This window comes from Micromys minutus (assembly GCF_963924665.1).
Source record: "Micromys minutus genome assembly, chromosome: 6".
Lineage (NCBI taxonomy): Eukaryota > Metazoa > Chordata > Mammalia > Rodentia > Muridae > Micromys > Micromys minutus.
Window position 1 is genome coordinate 40,715,027 of NC_137975.1, and position 22,851 is coordinate 40,737,877.

General features: G+C 38.9%; 1 protein-coding gene across 1 annotated transcript in view; it reads right to left on the bottom strand.

Annotated features, from left to right (window-relative positions):
• Positions 1–22,851, bottom strand: part of MYO3A (myosin IIIA) — a gene marked incomplete at both ends in the record, with an annotated part of 195,162 nt that overhangs the window by 144,340 nt on the left and 27,971 nt on the right. Inside the window, 3 exons of the mRNA XM_080918614.1 lie at positions 601–666; positions 3,375–3,520; positions 14,161–14,237. Coding sequence (XP_080774740.1) covers positions 601–666; positions 3,375–3,520; positions 14,161–14,237 — 289 coding nt within the window. The remainder of the gene's footprint in view (positions 1–600; positions 667–3,374; positions 3,521–14,160; positions 14,238–22,851) is intronic.

Sequence of the window (22,851 nt, forward strand, 5' to 3'; positions counted from 1 at the left end):
TCTAAATGGCTGACCCACTTGTAATTAATTGTGGCGAGGCAAACTCTTCACAAAAAAAAAAAAAAAAAAGAGAGATTGAACTGCTGCCAAGTGAAATTGTTCTCCAGATTTCAAACGCAGAAGCCCTTTGATAAATAGATCCTTAGAGCCACTGACTGAGATGACATGTCCTGAGGCTGTAGCTTCAGTGATGCAGACAAATGAAGGGTTAAATCACTGACTGAGTAGGTAATGGAAGCACGGGTGGGATGTGCTCTGGGCAATGCTGCAAAGGCAGCTGGGCAGATGAGCCAGTGCCTAGGTGATAAAGGGTCTCTGGAAGCCTGACCACAGGCAGGTGAATACACTTGACTCAGAGTTTGCTGTTTAAACAGCAGTAATTTCACTGAACCCTTAGTAGATAATAAATATTTTCTTTTCTTTCTCTTTCTTTTATTTTTTTTTTGGGGGGGGGAATGGGGGTGGAGTGGAAATATTGGAGACCTCTGGAGCTTCTGAACAGATAAGAGAAGTGGTAACTGTAAAAGCCTGGATCCACACCTTGGCAAGTCACAGCAGGCTGGTATTGTTTTATCTGTATTTCTGACTATTGTTACTCACTTGCTAATGAAGTCATTGAAGTCTGCAGACCACAGCTCAGGCTGCCGGAGTTTAGGGGGCGGATTCCTGGGAAACAAGAATTAAGGTTGGGAGCTGTCCATTGATCAGATGATGAAATAGGAGAAGCAGAGCTCCGAGCAAAGGGTTACTGCAGTCCCAGGCTCTGCCCATAGCATCAAAGATTTGTCAGTTCCCAATTCCAAGAAAGATAATTAGCTATTCATTATTCTTTATATAAAATGACAGCTTCCTATTTTCTCTGAAAGCATTTAATGTATAACCCAATTTTCCCGTTATTATTTTTTTTTTCTTCTAAAGAATCATCTTGGCTTTTATGTGAAATGACTTAGTAGGAAATGCCAATATTTGTCAGAACAGAAACAATGAGCAACGGGAAAGAGTCCTAGAGTCGGCTCCAAGGAAGGTGCTGGTACACAGAGGTGCCTGAACAGGTAGCAAGCCACAGCAGGGAAGGCCAAGAGCCTCCCCCAGCTGTTCTTTTGTTCCTAGGAACATGGTAGGAAGCAGGCATGATTGTATGTGACAAAAGCAAAGAACTGGAAAAGGCCATTAGCTATAGTTCTCTGAATGCTGCTTAAAGGATCTTGTTATTAATTCTTTTCATTTTTTTTAAGCTGAACAATTTTTTTTTGGGGGGGGATTGGTTTTAGAGCATCTGTGCACACAAAGGGCCATCACTTGATAGTGAGGCTGATGTGACCGTAATCAAGCAGCATTGATCAACCATGATGGCTAAATTTGCTGAAGTGCCGCTTTATGTTAATTCTAACAGCTCGTTTTTTTTTCATTAGGGGGATGGAAATACTTTGTCCTCAGTTCTGCACTGCTCCTTAAACAGCTTATAATGAAATTAATGTGCAGTCGGTACAGGCTCATTAAAACCAGATCACGCCAAAGCTCCCCAAGTGCCTTTCAGTCAGGAGGACTAGTCAAAGATTGCTGATTTGCACATTTGAAAAAGTACTGTTTTTCAGCCAACAATTTTTATTTCGTTTCTTGTCCACTGAAAACATCCTTTTATGAGCTACACTGGATTGCTTTGGGCATAAGAAAGTTTGTCAATTTCATAACACCCGGAACTGTAGCTATTCATACCTCCTTCCCACATATGTCTACAAGCAGCATTCTCAGTGTTCCCTTTAAAAGACACACTAGCTGCAGAAACAGTAAGAAACGATTAGCAGGATGCACTTTGTAGAACACTCAGGAGACATGTTACTAAAGCATAACAGATCAGGGCTCTCTATCCTTCCTGTTTGTGTCCTTACCACCCAGGGTGAAGACACAGGGCAAATATGGAGGTTTGCAATATGACTAAGGTGACTTAGGCATATATGGCTTCACCTTATACACTGAATGACAATAGATGTTAGAAAAAACATATTTCTCTTGAAATGTATATAGAGGATTTTCTCTTTCCTCCACATCTTGTTTCCCCCACATAAGTGACATGTTTTATAAAACCCACAATAACCTGACATCGAAATATAAAGAATAATGTATTATAATTCAGAGTTAACACAGGAAGTTCCAAAGTAATAAACAACATTTAATGCTTTGTTGCTAGTAAAACTTATTGACACGTAAAATATTTCAAAGTGAGCCCCATCAGGAATAAGTATCGCATGGCGGTATTATTTCTTTAGGACTACAGCACTTGAACTCCAGGTATATATTCACATGTTGAAATCACAACCTTTGATTAATAGCATGTGTACGTATTGACTATCTCATGTACTACTCACTCCCTCTGGAACCCTGGCAACACAGCTCTGTGTGTAGCATGCTTAGAATCAATGGATCTGGATAAATTCTTATGGTCCCTAAAAATAGTCTGTTTATAATTAAGATGGATTTTTTTTTTTACATTCTCAGACACCTAGTGTTAGAATTCTGTAAATTTCACCCCTCAGGTACCTGGCAACAGCCAGGTATACCCCTCCTCTCAGTTACCTGGCAGTAGCCAGGTATGTTCCACCCCAGAGACCTAACACAATAAAAAAGACTGCTTGCCCCCTCCTTTCTCTGTTGCTCTCTTGTTCTCTTGCTCTCCCTCCTTACCCCTCCTTTTCCCCTCCCCTCATATGTGCTCATGGCCGGCCTCTACTCCTTTACTATTCTATTCCTCTCCTCTCTCTCTCTGCCTCTACTATCCTCTTAACTCCCCCATGACCTGAATAAACTCTATTCCGTACTATACCGCCATGTGGCTGGTTCTGAGATTCTCAACATGTATCCCCCAGAGGCATCCCCCTCACCTTCAGGCCTCCCCCTACCTCCACGGGCCATATCCCCCCACTCTCTTTATCCTTTTCCTAACATTGGTGCTGAAACCCAAGACATCATCTTTTAACAATATCGGTGTCCTGTGGACATCATCTTTTAACAACACCTAGAATTTAGCAATGCATATGTAAAATAAAAGAGAAACTACCCAGCTGAAGTAGTACAAGCTGGCAGGTAAATACTGTGGGTAACAAGGCCAGCTGGCCAGCTGAAGGGGACCTAAGGCTGCATACACCCTTAAGGTGGCCATAGTATGGCTCATGTATAGGCCCACAAAGGTGATGAAGCAAGAAGATCTTCTTCTTCAAGGTCATCTTCAGCTACACAGTGACTTCAAGGACAACTTAGGTTACATGGGCCTTTAGTCTTCAAACTTTCTAGAACACTTCTTTCTATTTTTATGGTAGGAAGTCAGTCCCTAGAAGGGAAAAATGGGCCGCTGATCTTGGACCCGCTGGTCGCCTGACCTTGGTATTTTGAAGAGTGCTCTCATGGGGTGCAGCTCAGCTAGTGGAGGATCTCCATCACCAAGTTCAATAGCCGTGATACCCAGGGACCACGTGTCACATCTAGCATCATAAGTGGTATCTAATTGCTGTTCACAGGCAATCACCTAGAAGACAAAAGAAGAAAAGGAAAGCTTCAAGGTTTCAACAAACAGGCAGGAAAATTCTCAGCGAGACATCTAAGTGTTTAACCTGGTAAAGTTGAGAGCTAAGTAGAGATAAAAGCAGGATTTTAGAAGGAAAAGAAGTGATACAAGTAGTCATATTTCTATTCCACTCACAGACAACACCACAGCAGGTTTGCAGAGAGAGGATTTGCAGCACCTTTGAATGGAAATAGTTTAGAAACTATATTGTGAAGAGGAAAAAAATGGTGCCCTATGTGGATTGTGATCAAATGCACAGCTGGCCATGGTGTGTTCTCTCAGCAGCCATCTGAGGAGGGGTGAGATGAGGCCGTAACCCAGGAGCCAAGAGCACATCTCAGAGTGAAGACAGTGAATGGGTAAAGGAAATAAACTCAGGCAGTCTAGCTCAATAGCTTGTAACCTTACTTTCCAATTAGAACACAAAAACACCCAGGGATAAATGAGGAAAACTGGGGAGAGTACAAATGGCTTAAACCATTAATGACAAAAACGTCAACTCAATAAAAACAAGCACCCTGGGAAGGCTACAAGGGTTTGTTTTGAGCCTCACTAAATTTTAAAACTGCAACCAACTGCCACTAGCCAAATATGACAGAGTCAAAGGGAGGGATATGGTTTTGTAATATTGTAATATAGTACTATACAGAAAAGTCATTGTATTGATTTCCTTCATAGCATGTCTAAAAGTATAAGTGCAAATACAGAAGATCATTAAATGATCATTGCTCACAGTGATCACAAAAAGGGAATTTAACTTTATCTGGTGACTCCATCGCACATCAAAAACCCCTGTGTAGGCTCACAAGAGTTGAGCTGGTAACCTTCACATAACCGTTTTAAGAAAGGTTACTTCTGGCGGCTCGTACAGGCTGAGCAACTGTGACCTGGAACAGATCTTAGGAACTTCTGTTCCCACCCGGAGACGACTTCAGGACGCAGAGTGGAGCCTGGCCCAACTGCCAGCCGGAAAGGTGGCTCGTACAGGCTGAGCAACTGGTGAGTGGGAGACCTAGGCTGCGGGGGAGCAGAGGGATCTCTGCGGAGTGCACACGGAAAGGGCACCCCCTGCCCTGACCTGCCCTGTCCTCCCCGATCCAGTGACCGGGAACAGATCTTAGGAACTTCTGTTCCTACCCGGAGACAACTTCAGGACGCAGAGCGGAGCCTGGCCCACCTACCAGCCGGAAAGGTGGCTCAGAGAGGCTGAGCATCTGAGACCAGGAACAGATCTTAGGAACATCTGTTCCCACCCGGAGGCGACTTCAGTAAGCAGAGCGGAGCCTGGCCCAGCTGCCACCCGGAACCTGGGCTGCTGGGGAGTAGAGAGATCTCTGCGGAGTGCACACAGAAAGTGTACCAGGGACACAGACCAGATACAAGGGAAAGGCAAGAACATATCACTGACAACAAAATGGCAAGAGGAAAGAGAAAGAGTATATCCCAAGGAAACCAAGACAATCTAGTAACACCAGAACCCAGCTCTCCAATAGTAGCAAACATCGGAATTCCAAACACTCCAGAGAAAGAAAACACAGACCTGAAATCATGCCTCAAGACGCTGATAGAGTTACTTAAACAAGAAAGGGAGGAAAAGCAAAAAGATTCAGAAGCTTTTAAAAAAGAAACAAGAAAAATACTCAAAGAACTCAAAGAACGAGACGAAAACAGAACCAAAGAAATAAAGGAATGGAAGAGGGAAATTAAAACAGAAATTGACACAATAAAGAAAGTGCTAAAAGAGATAACCCTAGAGTCAGAACACCAAAAAAAGAAATCAGGAGTCACAGAAGCAAGCATTTCCAACAGATTACAAGAGATCGAGGAGAGAATCTCGGGGGCAGAAGACAACATTGCAAACATAGACAAAACAGCCAGAGAAGATGCAAAAAACAAAAAGCTCCTAACCCAAAATGTCCAGGAAATACAAGACACAATGAGAAGACCGAACCTAAGGATAATAGGAATAGAAGAGGGAGAAGAGTATCAACTAAGAGGCACAGTAAATATCTTCAACAAAATCATAGAAGAAAACTTCCCTACCCTCAAGAATGAGATGACCACGAGCATAAAAGAAGCCTTCAGAACTCCAAATAGGTTGGACCAGAAAAGAAATACCTCCTGACACATAATAGTAAAAACATCAAGTGCCCAAAGTAAAGAAAGAATACTAAAAGCAGTAAGGGAAAAAGGTCAGGTAACATATAAAGGCAGACCAATCAGACTCAAACCCGATTTCTCAACAGAGACTATGAAAGCTAGAAGAGCCTGGACAGACATCATGCACTCCTTAAGACAGCACAAGTGCCAGCCCAAGCTGCTATACCCAGCAAAACTATCAATCACCATCGATGGAGAGACAAAGATATTTCAAGACAAATCAAAATTCACACAATATCTGACCACAAACCCAGCACTACAACAAATTATAGGTGGAAAACCCAATACAAGGAGGGAAAATACAGCGTAGTAAAAGCAAGAAAACTCCTAAACAAGAAAACTAAAAGAAGAAAAAAAACACAGACACAACTCAACCCAAAAAAAGCAAAAATGGCAGGAAACAGAAACAATTATTCCTTGATATCTATTAACATAAATGGTCTCAACTCCCCAATAAAGAGACATAAACTATCAGACTGGATACATAAACAAAATCCATCCTTTTGCTGCATACAGGAAACTCATCTCAGAGACAGAGACAGACACTATCTCAGAGTAAAAGGGTGGGAAAAAAACTTCCAAGCAAACAGCTCCAAGAAGCAAGCTGGAGTGGCTATTCTAATATTCTTTATTTTGGTTGGAATAAAGTAAATTTCCAACCAAAAGTTATCAAAAAAGATAAAGAAGGACACTTTTTACTCATTACCGGGGAAATCTGTCAGGAGGAACTCTCAATCCTTAACATATATGCTCCATCCAAATAAAAAATCACCCACATTCAAAAAAGAAACTCTACTAAAGCTCAAAAAATACATTTCACCCCACACAATAATAGTGGGAGACTTTAATACTCCACTCTCACCAATGGACAGATCAGGGAAACAGAAACTGAACAAGGACACTGCAAAACTAGCAGAGACTTTGAACCAACTAGAATTAATAGATATATACAGAACATACTATCCTAAAGTAAAAGAATACACCTTCTTCTCACCACCCCATGGCACCTTCTCGAAAATTGACCACATAATTGGACACAGAACGAGCCTTCATCGATATAAGAAGATTGAAATACTCCCATGCATCCTCTCAGATCACCATGGTCTACGGCTGGTCTTTAACAACAACAAAGACAACAAAATGCCCACATACACATGGAAACTAAACAACGCTCTGTTAAAGGATAGCAGGGTCAAAGAAGAAATAAAGAAAGAAATTAAGGACTTTCTAGAATTCAACGAAAACGATAACACAACATACCCAAACCTATGGGATGCAATGAAAGCAGTATTGAGAGGAAAACTCATAGCCCTAAGTGCTCCCACAAAGAAACTGGAGAGAGCTCACATCAGCAACCTGACAGCACAGCTAAAAGCCCTAGAACAAAAGGAAGCAGATATACCCAAAAAGCGTAGACGGCAAGAAATAATCAAAATTAGGGCAGAAATAGACCAAATAGAAACAAAAAAAAACCATTGAAAAAATCAACAAAACAAAGAGTTGGTTCTTTGAGAAAATCAACAAGATTAATAAACCCCTAGCCAGACTAACTAAAGGGCGAAGAGAGAGTATCCAAATTAACAAAATCAGAAAGGAAAGTGGTGACATAACAACTGAAACTAAGGAAATTCAAGAAATCATCAGATCCTACTACAAAAACTTATACTCCACAAAATTGGAAAATCTGGAGGAAATGGACGAATTCCTAGACAGATACAAGGTCCCAAAGTTTAACCAGGACCAAGTAAACCATCTAAATAACCCTATAACACCTAAAGAAATAGAAGAAGTCATAAAAAGCCTCCCAACCAAAAAAGCCCAGGTCCAGACGGGTTCAGTGCAGAATTTTATCAGACATTTATTGGGGATATAACACCAATATTCGCCAAACTATTCCAAAAGATAAAATCAGATGGAATATTACCCAACTCATTTTTTGAGGCTAAAATAACCCTCGTACCTAAGCCACACAAAGACCCTACAAGGAAAGAGAACTTCAGACCAATCTCACTTATGAACATTGATGCAAAAATACTCAACAAAATCCTTGCAAACCGAATCCAAGAACACATCAAAACCATCATTCATCATGACCAAGTAGGCTTCATCCCTGGGATGCAGGGATGATTTAACATAAGGAAATCCGTCAATGTAATCCACCATATAAACAAACTTAAAGACCAAAATCACATGGTCATCTCACTAGACGCTGAAAAAGCATTCGACAAAATCCAACACCCCTTCATGTTAAAAGTCCTGGAAAGAACAGGAATCCAAGGCCCATATTTAAACATAATAAAAGCAATATACAGCAAACCAACAGCCAACATCAAACTTAATGGCGAGAAACTTGAAGCAATCCCACTAAAATCAGGGACTCGACAAGGCTGCCCACTCTCTCCCTACCTATTCAACATAGTACTGGAAGTCCTGGCTGGAGCAATTAGACAGCAAAAGGAGATCAAGGGGATACAAATCCGAAAGGATGAGATAAAAACATCACTCTTTGCCGATGACATGATAGTGTACTTGAGTGACCCCAAAAATTCCACCACAGAACTCCTATAGCTGATAAACAAGTTCAGCAAAGTGGCCGGATACAAAATTAACTCAAACAAATCAGTAGCCTTCCTATACTCAAAGGACAAACATGTGGAGAAAGAAATTAGGGAAAAGGTACCCTTCACAATCGTTACAAAAACTATGAAATACCTTGGTGTGATTCTAACTAAGGAAGTGAAGGACCTGTATGACAAGAACTTCAAACCTCTAAAGAAAGAAATCGAGGAGGATCTCAGAAAATGGAAAGATCTCCCATGTTCATGGATTGGAAAGATCAACATCTTAAAAATGGCCATCCTACCAAAAGCAATCTACAGATTCAATGCAATCCCCATCAAAATTCCAACCCAGTTCTTCATAGAATTGGAAAGATCAATGTGCAATTTCATATGGAATAACAAAAGACCTAGAATAGCGAAATCCATCCTCAACAACAAAAAAACATCTGCAGGAATCACTATCCCTGACCTCAAGCTATATTACAAGGCAATTGTGCTGAAAACTGCATGGTACTGGTACAGAAATAGGCAAGTGGATCAATGGAATAGAATAGAAGATCCAGAAATGAGCCCTCATGTATATGGTCACCTGATTTTTGACAAAGGAGCAGTAAACATTCAATGAAAAAAGGACAGCCTATTCAACAAATGGTGCTGGTCCAACTGGCACTCAACATGCAAAAGAATGAAAATAGACCCATTCTTATCTCCTTGTACAAAGCTCAAGTGTAAGTGGATTAAAGATCTCCACATTAAACCAGATACACTGAAACTATTAGATGAGAAAGTAGGGAAAACCTTAGAACACATAGGCACAGTAGAAAATTTCCTGAACAAAACAACAATGGCTCAAGCTCTAAGGTCAAAGATTAACAAATGGGACTTAATGAGATTGCAAAGTTTCTGTAAGGCTAAGGACATCATCAAGAAAACAAAACGGCAACCAACAGAATGGGAAAAGATCTTTACCAACACCACATCAGATAGAGGCCTAATATCCAAGGTGTACAAGGAACTCAAAAAGCTAGACACCAGAGAATCAAATAACCCTATTAAAAAATGGGGTACAGAGCTAAACAAATCATTTTCACTTGAGGAACACCGAATGGCCGAGAAACATCTGAGGAAGTGCTCGACATCCTTAGCCATCAGGGAAATGCAAATCAAAACAACCCTAAGATTCCACCTCACACCAGTCAGATTGGCCAAGATCCAAAACTCAGATGACAGCAGATGCTGGCGAGGATGCAGAGAAATAGGAACACTTCTTCACTGTTGGTGGGGTTGCAAGCTAATACAACCACTCTGGAAATCTGTCTGGCGATACCTCAGAAAATTGGATATAGTACTACCTGAAGACCCAGCTATTCCACTTCTGGGCATATACCCCAGAGACACTTTAATACACAACAAAGATATATGCACCACAATGTTCATAGCGGCTCTATTTATAATAGCCAGAAGCTGGAAGGAACCCAGATGTCCTTCAGAAGACGAATGGATACAAAAATTGTGGTACATATACACAATGGAATACTACTCAGCCACCAGAAACAATGACTTAACCAAATTCTTAAGAAAATGGCTGCATCTAGAGAAGATCATCCTGAGTGAGATAACCCAGTCACAAAAGAACAGACATAATATGCAGTCACTGATAGTGGGATGCTAACCCCAGAGGCTTGCACTCCCCCAGAAACAACTCACAGACTGTATGAAGTCCAAGAAATAAAGAAAACAAAAAATATACATATATTCACAAAACAAGAAGACTTTGACTATTTCCATGTTGCGTTTTGTTTTGCATGTACTTTACGCTTATTACAACTAGTAGGTTTTCAATGCATACTGTCAAGCCCTTGAAAAAAATCAAGTACTGACTAAAAAACATATTCACATGGTTTTATGTAAAATTTATTTTAATGTCTGAAAAAACAGTACTGACAAAAATGTATAATTTTAAGCAAAAAAAGTTTAAAATCTTTACATTTATCTTTGTTTTGCAAAATAAAGTCGTTTAAAAAAAATAAAACAGTTATTCTTTCTCTAAATGAAAAAAAAAAAAAAGAAAGGTTACTTCTTCATGATGAATGAGTCCCTTCAGACCTGTTACTGAAACCTATAATAGGAAGTATCTAAATGTAAACATATCAGTGTTCTTAAAAAATAACAGGCAGATGGATGATTAATACAGTGATAGATGATATATAGATAGCAGTGATAGATGATATATAAATAGTTACATGTAGATGATATATATCTATATCTCTATATATCGTGATAGATGGTAAAATGATAGATGATACAGAAAGATGGATAAATGACAAGTACGTGATAGATAGATAGATAGATAGATAGATAGATAGATGATAGGGTACGCGGTAAATTATTAAAAGATGAAAGATAAATGACAGATATACTATACATTATACACACATGAATAACATATTTCTTATTTGCCTTTAAACATTGATCTTCTTATGCCTTTCTGTTTACTTCTTGTGAACTCACCCACAGTCAAGAACAAAGCCTATCAGCAGCATTTGACTGCATCTGTCTTCCTTGTCCTTGCCCCAAGCCTTTGCTGTCTCATAGCTCTATAGCCTTTTCTTTCTCAGTCCTGCTGCATGGAGGTTTATGGATTCATCCTCCAAGGTCTTAGAAGCAAGCACGAGAGTCCTGGGTTCTATTTTAAAATCTCATATGAAAATTAAAGCAGTATTGCTCACAAGCAGAGACGAAAAATAGAAAAACCAGTTATCTCTTGCTTGAAGAGTAGATACACATGATGTGATATAGACATACAGAGAATTTTGTTTAGACATAGAAAGTGTACTGATAAATGCTTCATCAGGGTTGAACCCTGAAAATAAACCAAGTGGGAGGGAAAAATAAAACAGACACAAGGGACACATGCTCTGATTCCATTGGTTCAAGCTGTTCGGAATAAACCAATCCATACATTGAAAACTAGATTAATGCCAGACTAGGGTCAGGGAAGAAACAAAAGAAACAACAAGAACAAAGTCACACAGTGAGAAGTTCTCTTAGGAACATAGAATGCTTCAACTTCGACTATAGAGATGATGGTGCTCAGTCCTCTAACCGTCACAGAACTGCAAATGTACATATGTCACTCTAAAGCTATGAAAAAACATTCACATGAACTTTATGTTCACGTGTTTCTTTCTGTTGTCTCGTATATCATGGCCTCTATGCAACGTGTGCTTGTGTGTAGAATTGGGAGCTCAGGGCTTGCATCCTTCCTCCCATTCTTGTTGGTTTCAGATCATAGGCTCTTCCTTTCTGTTCTCTTATTCCCTAAAGCCTTGCTATGTAGCTCAGGACTCAGCCTTCCCGAATATGAGGATTATAGGCTTTCTAGCATACGTAATTAATGTGTGTTTCATATACCTCATTTCTTTCTAGTAACATTATCAAGGTAATACACATCTTTCCAGATAACACAGTTATCTGGCATCGCAACTTGGAACACTTCCCTTTATATCAGTTTGCTCAGAATCTTGGTTTGTGTGCCCCTGGATCTGTACACATATCTTGTGCATTCCTCTAGATTAGTATAGTAAATTGTGTGGTGACTTGCTGTGGTCACTTGGTCCTTCAATTCTGGCACATTTATTCTAAACTGGAAAGAATTGGCTCTATGTAACCAAAGTATACTGTCTTTAAAGTAGAATTAAAATTTAAGATGCTAACCAAAAATTTTATTTTCTAAATGATTAATTTTAAAACACTAAAATATATCTTAATGATGAACATATTATATGTGTTTACTAATTACTTCTAATTCTTAGAAATATCTCATTAAGTGCTTTGATATCCCCAGTGCCAGGGCTTAAACTCAGGGCCTCATGCAAGCTGGGTAATTCCTCTACACAGAGCAGCATCTCCACCCAACAGTAATGTTATTAATAACAACATAGTAATAGTGGATATGGGATACCTTGCAGCTAGAAAGCTGGCTATTCAGAGTATGTTCTTCAAGATTAGAGACTATGCAGTGCAGAGAAGAGAAGAGGCACAAAACAATATAAAAAGAGTGACTACCGTCACATATAAAGGAGTGCTTCTACTACAGCCAAACAAATTGTGATTTTCTTACTATAAATTAATATAAAACATAAAGCCTCAATATTTCTTATATCATGCTATAATAACCTTATACTCTAATTGTGAATATATGCAAATAAATGTAATATTTAGCATAGCATTGCATTTTAAACACTTTATTTACTTTATCTGAACATTTTATTACATTTTAAAATTTACAAAAATGAGGACTTCTCATTCTGAACAAATCCTGAAGAGGCTCTTATCTCAGATTCTGTCAGTAAATTTTGTGCCCACTTATATAACTATAATTTTCTCAGATGTGGACCCTGCTAAAAACTTTCTAAACCAATGGAGCTTCAAAAATACATATTAAAATTGTATCTTTTCCCTATATGTTACATTTTAACTTTTCAAAAGTAAGTAATAACTGAATTAATAGTTAAATAGAAACAGCATACAAGGATTTCATTTTTAAACAAATTTAATTGGAAGGTTTTGCAATATTAATGTAGCATTTAAACCTCTTCTCCCTCTGTTCCCCAGAACATCATATATAAATAACAGAGCTTTTCCCAATGGGTGCAGAGTTTTCAAAAATATGTGCTCTTTATTGACCAACATAATTAAAAAGATTAAAGGAATTAAACAGGGACTTTTGGGAGAAGATTTAAATCTTGAACTTTCAGCCACATTAGCAATTTATCTACAAGTCTCTCAAGATAATAATGAAAAAAAAATCTACTAAAGTTGTACTTAGTTCCCAGACTGACTGTCAGTCTAACATAGGAACTCAAAACATGGGTGCATGAGCATGAATCCTACCTAACAAATTCAAGGGTTCTCATAAAATATTTATTATTTCAAAACAAAGTACAGTCAGATAGTGAACATAAGTGGGGGTACTGCAAAACCAGTGAACTAGACTTCTGTGTGGGTAAAAGAAAGGTTTATTAGGGATTATGTTGCCTAGGCCATCTTAGTGTGTGTGTGGAGGTGGGTGGGTTGGGGGAACGGGAAGCAGAGCAAAAAGGCAGAGAGAGCATCTGACTGGAGCCAGGCCTGTCTCCGGAGAGCAAAATGATAGTAGAAATATCTCTTTAGGGGGCAGGGCACCTTGCCAGTTCTAAGGGGTTATGTTGTAGTGGGAGATAGGCCAGTTACCTGAACAGTCTGGAAATTAGCATGGAAATTTGATCTGCTGGGGGCCTGTTTGTGTGACTAGAGAACTAGATGCTCTCTCCAGATTTGAGGGCTGTAGGATTCACCAGGAAAGTAATGGCTTTTCTTGGGAAACAGAAACCCACTTTACAAAGCTGTCTTCTGAAGATGCTGAGTGTTTACTGTGTCAGAGTCCTGCTTGAGCTGAACCCAGGCTGCTACATTTCAGATTTGGACCCTGACAATGACTGCACCTGTACTCTCAGCATTCAGAAGAATGAAAGAAGATACAGAAGCCTTGTATCAAAACACCAGACAATAATGGAAATACAGCAATAATAATAAAACATAAAAATAAAGCAAGCACACCTTCACACTACAGATACATGCATGACAACTAAAAGTAAATTAAAAAAAACTTCATCGGACTTGCTCTTTCATCTTTCATCTTCACACATTCCTTCATAGATAGATTACCCAAATCCCCCACGATCCTCCTTGCCCACATAAATATCCCACATTAAAGCAACACAGGAGACATTTTCTTATGGTATAGTCCAACACATTTAGGGAGAAAAAGTATATGTGAAAAGGAAAGACAGGAAGGGTCTAAAAACATTAAACTTGGCTCCCTAAAAACTCTCTGACCTCAGGAGCCATCCAAAATGGTGTTCCTACAGATGTGTTCAGGCGATGCCGGGTGCTGCTGAGCTGTGCAGACACACCTACAGAGAAGAGACAAGATGGTTTATTGTATTAACCACTCATGTTAAGAGATCCTAACTGCTATGCACTTTTCTGAGGGAGCAGTCTGTTCCCTCAGAACTGCCAGCAGGCTGAAGCGTCACCTTTAAGGAGCCTAAATCAGGATGTCCATGTAGCTAAAATGCAGACTGATCCTGCTTCTATTTTTGTGTCCAAATTCAACACAGCTATAAGTCCCATCCGAAATCTTAACTTTCTCATAGTGGCTTCTGTTCTGCCCGTTCGCACTGGTCTCCCTCTCTTATGATTGTTTCCTTAGCAAACTATTTGTATCACATTGTTTGAGAAGTATTTACTGTTTGAATGGTGCTTCCTATCCTCCTCCTTACTCTGAACAGATTCAGTGATCAGAAGAACGTCTCATATGGTGTCATACACACAGCAGTTAAGTTGAGAATACACATACAATTACTTTACATTCATTAACCTTGTTCAAGTAACGTGTCGTCTGACTCAAAGTTTTGAACTACATACATCTACCTAAACCAGTACTCACCATGACACCTGTTCTTTCTAAAAGTTTAAATTCATCTAAACTGATTAAAAATACAAAATTATACACATGTATGAGAAACCTCATGGTGTTTCAATATACATACACACAGCAGTGTTTAAATCAAGTTAAACATGTCTGTCTCCTCTAAAGTTTCCTTATGTTTAAAGCACTCACAACCACTTTATATACATCATCATACATTCCCAAAGACCATCTTTTGAGTATCAGTTTTTTTCTTTAGAAAGAATACAAACTATAATAAATAGGTATCTCCAGGCCCTCTAATCATCATTATGTTATTTCCACCTGGTTAGGAATAACTCCTAGTAATGTGGATCGAGGTCTTTCCCCTCCCCCTGATTTTTACACATACCCTGGCTCCTCATGAATGTGACTTCGTCTTCTCCAAAGGCTCAATGCTCCTGGCCTTTGGACTTTCAGGCCTCCATCCAAGCCACAAGATTTCATTCTCTGATGTCCCCTCCCCAGTGAGTCCCATTAAGGCTATTCTATTGCTGCTTATCAGATAAGCCCAGTAGAAGAAAGCATTAATTGAGACTTTATTCTTTTAAGATAACATCTACTTTCTACTATGAAAATAAAAGCCCAATATGGCCAAATGGGCACTTCCAAGGTTGACCAGCCATTCTTGGCCAGTCCTATGGGGTCTAGGCTCTGTGTTAGAGAACTTTTCCTTCCCTTAGTTTTAGCGGGACAAAAAAATATATATATAGTTTTAATTTATTCTCTTCATTTTTTCCTGAAAATGTTATTTTAAAAGAAAAACATTCTTAAAATATATTATTTTTTGAAATCAAGTAAAATTATCTAATAAAAATTTAAAGTTCACTCTTAATATTTCCCAACAGTATATTTGAAAAATTGTACTAACCCATAATATATCTTTTCCAAAACTAGCCTCTATCTTTGTTCCATACATCTTATAATTAAGAAAAATTAAGGATACTTTTATGTATTCTATTTTGCTTTATATTTTCAATTAACCAAAGGCAATATAATTAAGATTGGACTATAGAATAGCATCATAATTTATGAAAATGGAATTTAAAAGAAATTTTAATTTAACATGATCTTAAATTTAAAAATGTATTCTAAAGATATTTAATTATTTATGAAAACTAAATTATATTTGACATTTGTTAATTATTTTTGTCTCAATTTAAAAATGATAGCTTAAAAGGTCAAATAACTTTTAAATGAGATGTAAAGAGAAGAGGGTAAAAAAGGCCACACATAACCAAGTAAAAGTCAAGGTTTGTTCCTAGCATGAAAGTGACATTTTATGATAGTCAATATTATTTTTATCTAGGTATAGAAATTATGCCTCCAGAATTGGCTTTCTTTTCTTTCCTTTTCTTTCTTCCTTCTTTCTTTTTTTCATTTTTCTTTTCTTTTCTTTCTTTCTTTCTTTCTTTCTTTCTTTTCTTTTCTTTTCTTTTTTTTTTTTTTTGTGGGGTACAGGGTCATATCTGACCTAGTGCTGGAATTTCTAATGGGCAGAACATTGAGGACAGAATCTAAAGTAGGACATGTGACATGTTATTGTTTTTCCTTTAAAAATGTTAATCTTGAATAGAGATACCTAAGGGTAAGAATACCATAGCTCAGTCAAGCAGCAAGAAGGCCTTATGATTCCATCTAGTATGCTTTCTCCTGAGGTCCAGGTTGGTTACAGCTGTCTCTGCGAGACCACATCCCCTGTTTCTCTCTCATTTTTGTGAGTAGCCAGTGCTGTTTACAACAATGAGATTTAACGTTGGTTTATATTGCTTAGAACACAGGGGCCCAAATTACAAAGTCCCAGTAAAGTTAGACCTTAAACATCAAATTCAAAAGAACAATAGGCAGTCTTGAGTTTTTAAGGCCAAAGAGGCACTAGATTTATAGGAATTTGTATTACATTTCTAGTTTATAAGCATTTGGCATTAAGGATTTTCTGAGACAAACACTTGGCCTCTAAGAGGTTTGGTTAAACAGCTTGAATGTGAAGAAAATTCTGAGGAAGTTCACTTCTTATGGAAACAAAAGCAATTCTCTGTACATTTACTAAGAGGGTAAATATATATTAAGAATCACATTGACAACCATTTTTAAGGGATCACATTACAATAATAACTTGACAGAGGTACAACTGTTCCTGAATGTTAAAAATAGGTTATACACATGCTAGTGCTGACATCCCCTACGAAGACCACTGGCTGGGCTCATGTAACAGAAGATAATACCCTTAGAGTCTCATGTATCATTTGGTATGTTCTGAGATCTTTAAGGGGAAAAGAACATGTTACACATAACTCCCCCAGAGCAAACTGTAGTAAATTAGGAAAACACATATACACAAACTAAATGAAAGATATAACCATGTAGAGAAAGGAGTTCTTGAGAATATTCAGAGATTATAACATTAAAAACAGGCACACATTCAATTCTAAAACAGTCAAACCCAGGGAGGCATTGCCTAAACTACATTCAACATGCTTCTGCAGTGCCCATTAAATTTCAAAATCATTTTACCCATAAAGATTCGAATCCATAGATAACCTTTTTAACTTTCATGGGGGTGAAATAAAACTGAGAGAAACTCATCTTTTGAGGATTAACTGCATTTCTAATTTTCATAAATTCCCATAAGGAAAAAAGCTAAGGAGATTAAAAAAACAACACAAAATCATGAAAATTGGCATAAATTACTTCAAAAGGCTACTCAGATCCAAAGCATGAGTTTAATAGCCCCAGGAAGTAAAAAGATTAGGAAAGGCATTTTGTCCAGAGAGTAACGAAAGGGCTAAGTCACCAAAGTGGATAGTTATATAACTGCCTCAAACGGGAGGATGTTGATGGCCGGAAAATTCCAGTCAGAAAAGTTAAGCTAGTGAGGTACTATGGAAAGGAACAGGAGGCCAAAGAGAGATCAGGGCTGAACAGCCACAGCAACAACCCACAGCAATCACAGCCACAGGGACATGGCACAGGTTTATACTAATGATCTTTAGCTTTTTGCTTTGTTTGGAAATTTGCAGACTATTCTAGGCCCAGCCAACAGTACTTGATGGCTCTTCCTATTGTATAAGTCTCAAGTCCAGTAATAGCGATGCACAGGATTGGTGCTCAGGTGTTTTAGAGAGGTGATAGAGATATCTAATATGCTAGACATGGAATATGTACTCTAATATATGTCAGACGTGGTTTGCTACAACTCATAGAGCAACGTTCTAAAAACAATGAAGAACAACGACAAAACTACATGAATGAGAGTCAAATTAAATACACACACACACACACACACACACACACACACACACACATATACACACACAGAACTTTTCACTGTAAAAGGCCATAGAACACATTGTCTAATAGTATTATTCTGCATTAAGACAGTGTCACATGCCATGTATCTAGGTAATGTGGTTATGGTACACAGATGCTTGGTTAAACATTATTGTGGCTATTTCTGTGAAGGGCTTTTTTGAATAAATCAGCATTTAACCTATGGATTATAAGCAGATAACACCTCTGCAATGTGGGTGAGTCTTAATCAATCAGCCAAAAGTCTTAATAGTATAAAGGTTGTGCTTCCAAGCAAAAAAGGGACACTGCTAGTAGTCACCCTTAGGACTTGGACTACAAGTCATTCCCCATAGCTTACATTGCAAACTGGGGGCTGGCCAAGAGTCTCCAGCCAATTCTATGAAATCAGTTTTGTTAGGTTAAAGGAATTCTACCTTCTGCTTTAAGAGAATCAGATGCTATGCTTTGGGGAAAACCAGACCAAATCTCCTGCATCTATTTCTTGATGGTGTGGAAAGAAACTCTGCTGTGGCTCTGGAATTCTCTACCTTCTGTAGCTCTAAGGTCAGCTCCATTTATGCCCAAAGCTAAAAGATAACTTTTATCTGGTGTGTCCCTCTTGAAGTCTTCCTTCTTTTGTAGAGACAGGAAATTGAAGTCTAGAACATACTGAAGCAATGCCCCCCCCCCACCCCGCTGGCTGGGGATACAGTTTCCACTTGTCTGTTATGCATAAGGCCTGAGATCTGATCCTTAGCCATGAAAATAAAAATGTAAAATTAAGCTTTGTCTTAGGCGGGAACTTAGATGAGAAAGTAGACAACAGGCTTTAGACGAGCCCGACTGGATTTTAAGTCTATATTTTAGGGTGACCCTTGGCAGAGAGAAAGCAAGCAAAGCATGCACGTAATACTCATATCTCCAAAGTCTGGAAAAGGAGGAGAATCTACTTTTCAGAGTTGCTACATCATTAGATTTTTAAAAAATCTAGTTTCAGTAGCAAAAACAAACGGGGAATAATGGCAAAGAAAAATAATAAGCCCATAAAAAGCATGTCTAAGGAAGAACTATTCAGACATGTTCAAAGAACAAAACAGAGATACAGGAATACTTGAGTCTAAACAAAATTGCAGACCCCCCCCCAAAGCAAAACAAAACAAAACCCAAAACCCCCAAAACCAACCAACCAACAAACAAAAACCCTAAGAAACAGCTCTCTGTGATAGTTCATTTTGAGCGTCAAATATATTGAATGGAGAAATGGCTAGTGTGGAGTGGTTCTCGACCTGTGTGTCGACTCTTTGGGAGTCAAATGACCCTTTCACTAAGTCCAAAACACAAATTTTACATTGAAATTCACAACAGTAGTCACATTATAGTTATGAAGTAGCAACTTAATAATTTTCTGGTTAAGGGGTCAACAAGACATGAGGGAGCAAATTAAATAGTTGCAGCATTGGGAAGCTTGAGAACCACTGACCTACAGCATTAATGAAGTCTCCCCTTGGGTTGTCTGTACTAGTATTTCCAGAGAGGTTTAAATGGGGAAGGAAGTTTCACCTTAAATGTAGGTGGTGATGGACCAGGGACTGCAGTCCCAGGCTGAAGATAAAGGTAACAAGCAAGCTGAGTGCTAGCTTTATTGTGCTCTGCTTCTTGGTGTATACTGGATGAGGATACCTCTCTGTCTTTGCCACCATTTCCTCTTCTATGCCCTTACCACTATGGCTGTACTCCCTTAAAATGTGGGCCTGTTTCTGATACTTCATCACAGCCATGAAAGAAAAGTAATGGAACATACTCTTATGGGAAAAGTACAAGTGAGCAGATTGATGGGTCTGAGCAAAGCAATCACAGTGGAATTTCCATCCTGCAAACATGGTAAAAGACAGAGGTGAACAGAGCCTGAGAATTTATGAGACATCATTGAGAGATACATAGAGGCATGGTAGGAATCTAAGGAGAAGAGAGAAAAGGGAAAGATTATTCAAAACATAACAGCTAAAATGCATTTGAATTTTATGGAAGGCATGCATAAACACATATGTAGGTTAATAAACTGTATGTAAGGACCCTGCTTTGTGTCTAAACCATTACCAAGACAGTCTGAGACAGAATCATGGAAGGGGGTAGACAAGTGACTTCAGATTCAGGGACGCACAAGATTAGGGTCCATCACTGAGCAGAAACTTTGAAGCCGAAGATAATGACTGAAATTTTGAGAAATCTACTATTTAAGAATTCTTTCCTGCTAAATTGTCTTCCCCAAATAGGGAGAAATTCAGATATTCCCAGGTCAATGAAAGCTGGAAGAGCTTCATATACTAAAGTTTTCCTGGAAGGTTTCAGGAAGCTGAGGAGTTCTGTTTATTGGAAAGACCCTGCAGGATGACTTGGGGTAGTGTGGTGAAATAAAGGTTTCTGCAGTCACTCAGACTGAAACTAGGGTGCCTTCGATCTGTTCTTTGTAGTTGCTGTTGTTATTTTATTGTTAGACACAAGGTCTCACTATCAAGCCTTGGCTAGCCTGAAACTGACAAAGCAGGGGCTGGGAGTGTGGGGGTGTGATTGATTCACCTGTTTCTGTTACCAAATGTTCCAAATGCCAGGATTAAAGGTATGAGCCACCACCACACCTGGCCTTACAGTTTTATTTTGACCTAATCCTAGAATTGGCAGAAGAGATACAATGTTTTCATTTCGTTTTTTAATGTCTGTCTCATTTGGTAGTAAATGGTCCAAAACAATGCCATTTCTATTCCTACACAGTTTCTAATTAACTACAAATAAGGATACTCTTACTTTATAACCATCAAAAAATTAATTCCTTTATTTCTGTCATGACATCAAACCTCAAGTTCCAACAATCGTATCAGAATTGTCCATTCCACCCAAACCAAAACGTACCCACACTCATGTTCTGACCAGTCACGTTCACTCCGGCCACTTGATTAAAACTTGTCTGCAGATTTCTCTTTCATGAAGTTTCTTTCTCCTATCTATTGGATAAGTTAGTTATTACTATGGTGACAGACAAATAATGACTTAAAATTCCACATTCCTTCCATCTTTATCTGAGAGGAAAGGCATTCTCTTTCCTCACATGTATGCCAGTAGGGATTAATGGGCTTCTGCTTGTTCACTGAATGTCCAGGAGCTCATCATTATTGTCCTAAAGCTAAGTGCTCCCAGGTGTGGTGAGTGGGCCTTGTGTATTTACCGTCTGTGTTCCTGACATGTGTATTCATTCATTGAGAAATGTTTAATGTTTTGGACCAAGTAGGTTCCAGGTGAGCTTATTCAGCCCTAAAATCATTCTTTCTCTAAAAGCCCTGGCTGGGAATTGTTATTTGAAAATGAAGATCCACGTGAATGGTGTACTCTGTATTAGTGAAGACAGTGAGGGAATATAGAGACACACACACATCTCACATCACTTGTACTGTATTTTTTCTTGTTTTTAAAGCTTTTTTTCTCATTTTTTTATTAGATAGCCTGTATTTACATTTGAGGTGCTATCCCTTTCCCCCACCCCACTCCCATCCTTCTTCCCCTCCATTTGCCTTCACAAAGGTGCACTCCCTCCTAATCACCCTCTCATTGCCATGTCATTCCCTTACATTGGGAAAGCATGCCCTCCCTGGGCCAAAAGCCTCCTTTCACATTGATGCTAGACACTGCTATCTTCAGCTACATATGAAACTGGATCAATAGGTCTCTCAATGTGTGCACAGAGGTTGGTGTTTTAGACCATTGGAGTTTTGGAGGGTACGGTTGGTTGATAATGTTGTTCTTCCCATGAGGCTGCAAACTCTTTCAGCTCCTTCAGTCCTTTCTTTATCACCCTCATTAGGGTCCCCAAGTTCAGTTTGATGGTAAGCTGCTGACACACCCAGCTCTATATGACTCTAAGATAGTCCCTGAGGAGGCATCTCTATCTGATTCTGACCAGTAAGTACATCTTGGCATCAGCTATAGTGCTTGGATTTGGTGGCTGCATATGTGGTGGATCCCCAGGTGAGGCAACTTCTGAATGATCTTTTCTTCAATCCCTGTTTCTCCATTTGGCCTTGCATTTCCTCCCATGACTGTTTTGTTCTCTCTTCTAAAAAGGACTGAGGCACCCCCATTTTAGCCTTCCTTCTTTTTGAGCTTCATAATGTCTGTGAATTGTTTCTTGGGTATTCAGAGCTTTCTGGGGGCTAATATCTGCTTATCAGTGACATGTACTGTAGTTTAAAACTGCATTTTTATTTATTCTTTGAAATTTTCATACAACATATTTTGATCAAATTCATTCCATTCCCCCAACTCCTCTCAGAACCTCCCACTGCCCTAAGCACCCAATTTTATATTTTCTCTCTTAAAATTAAAAACAGAAAATCTATCTAGTTTGCGCTGACTGACTTCTCCTGAGAATAGCATGTGTATTATTATTATTATACTCATTTTGATACACACACACACATTTGTCCCTCTTCATATCTGTAACCCTCTACTCTGTTGGGAAGAAGCCTATTGTCCTGGCTGCAGGGTCTAGTCTCCACCACCCTCACCCCTAGGCAGATGCTGTCTTTCTTTCACTTAGGTCTGAAAACGCACCTGCCGTCACATGACTACCTTTCATAAATGCCTTCTTGTTCCCCGGGGAGGACCCAACACCTGATCTCATGCCATCATGATTAACATTCCCCCAGTGTGGACACCTTCCTGTCCTCCATGAAGGTTTAATTGTGTGGAACTGCATTCCCTTTTCAGTTCTTGCC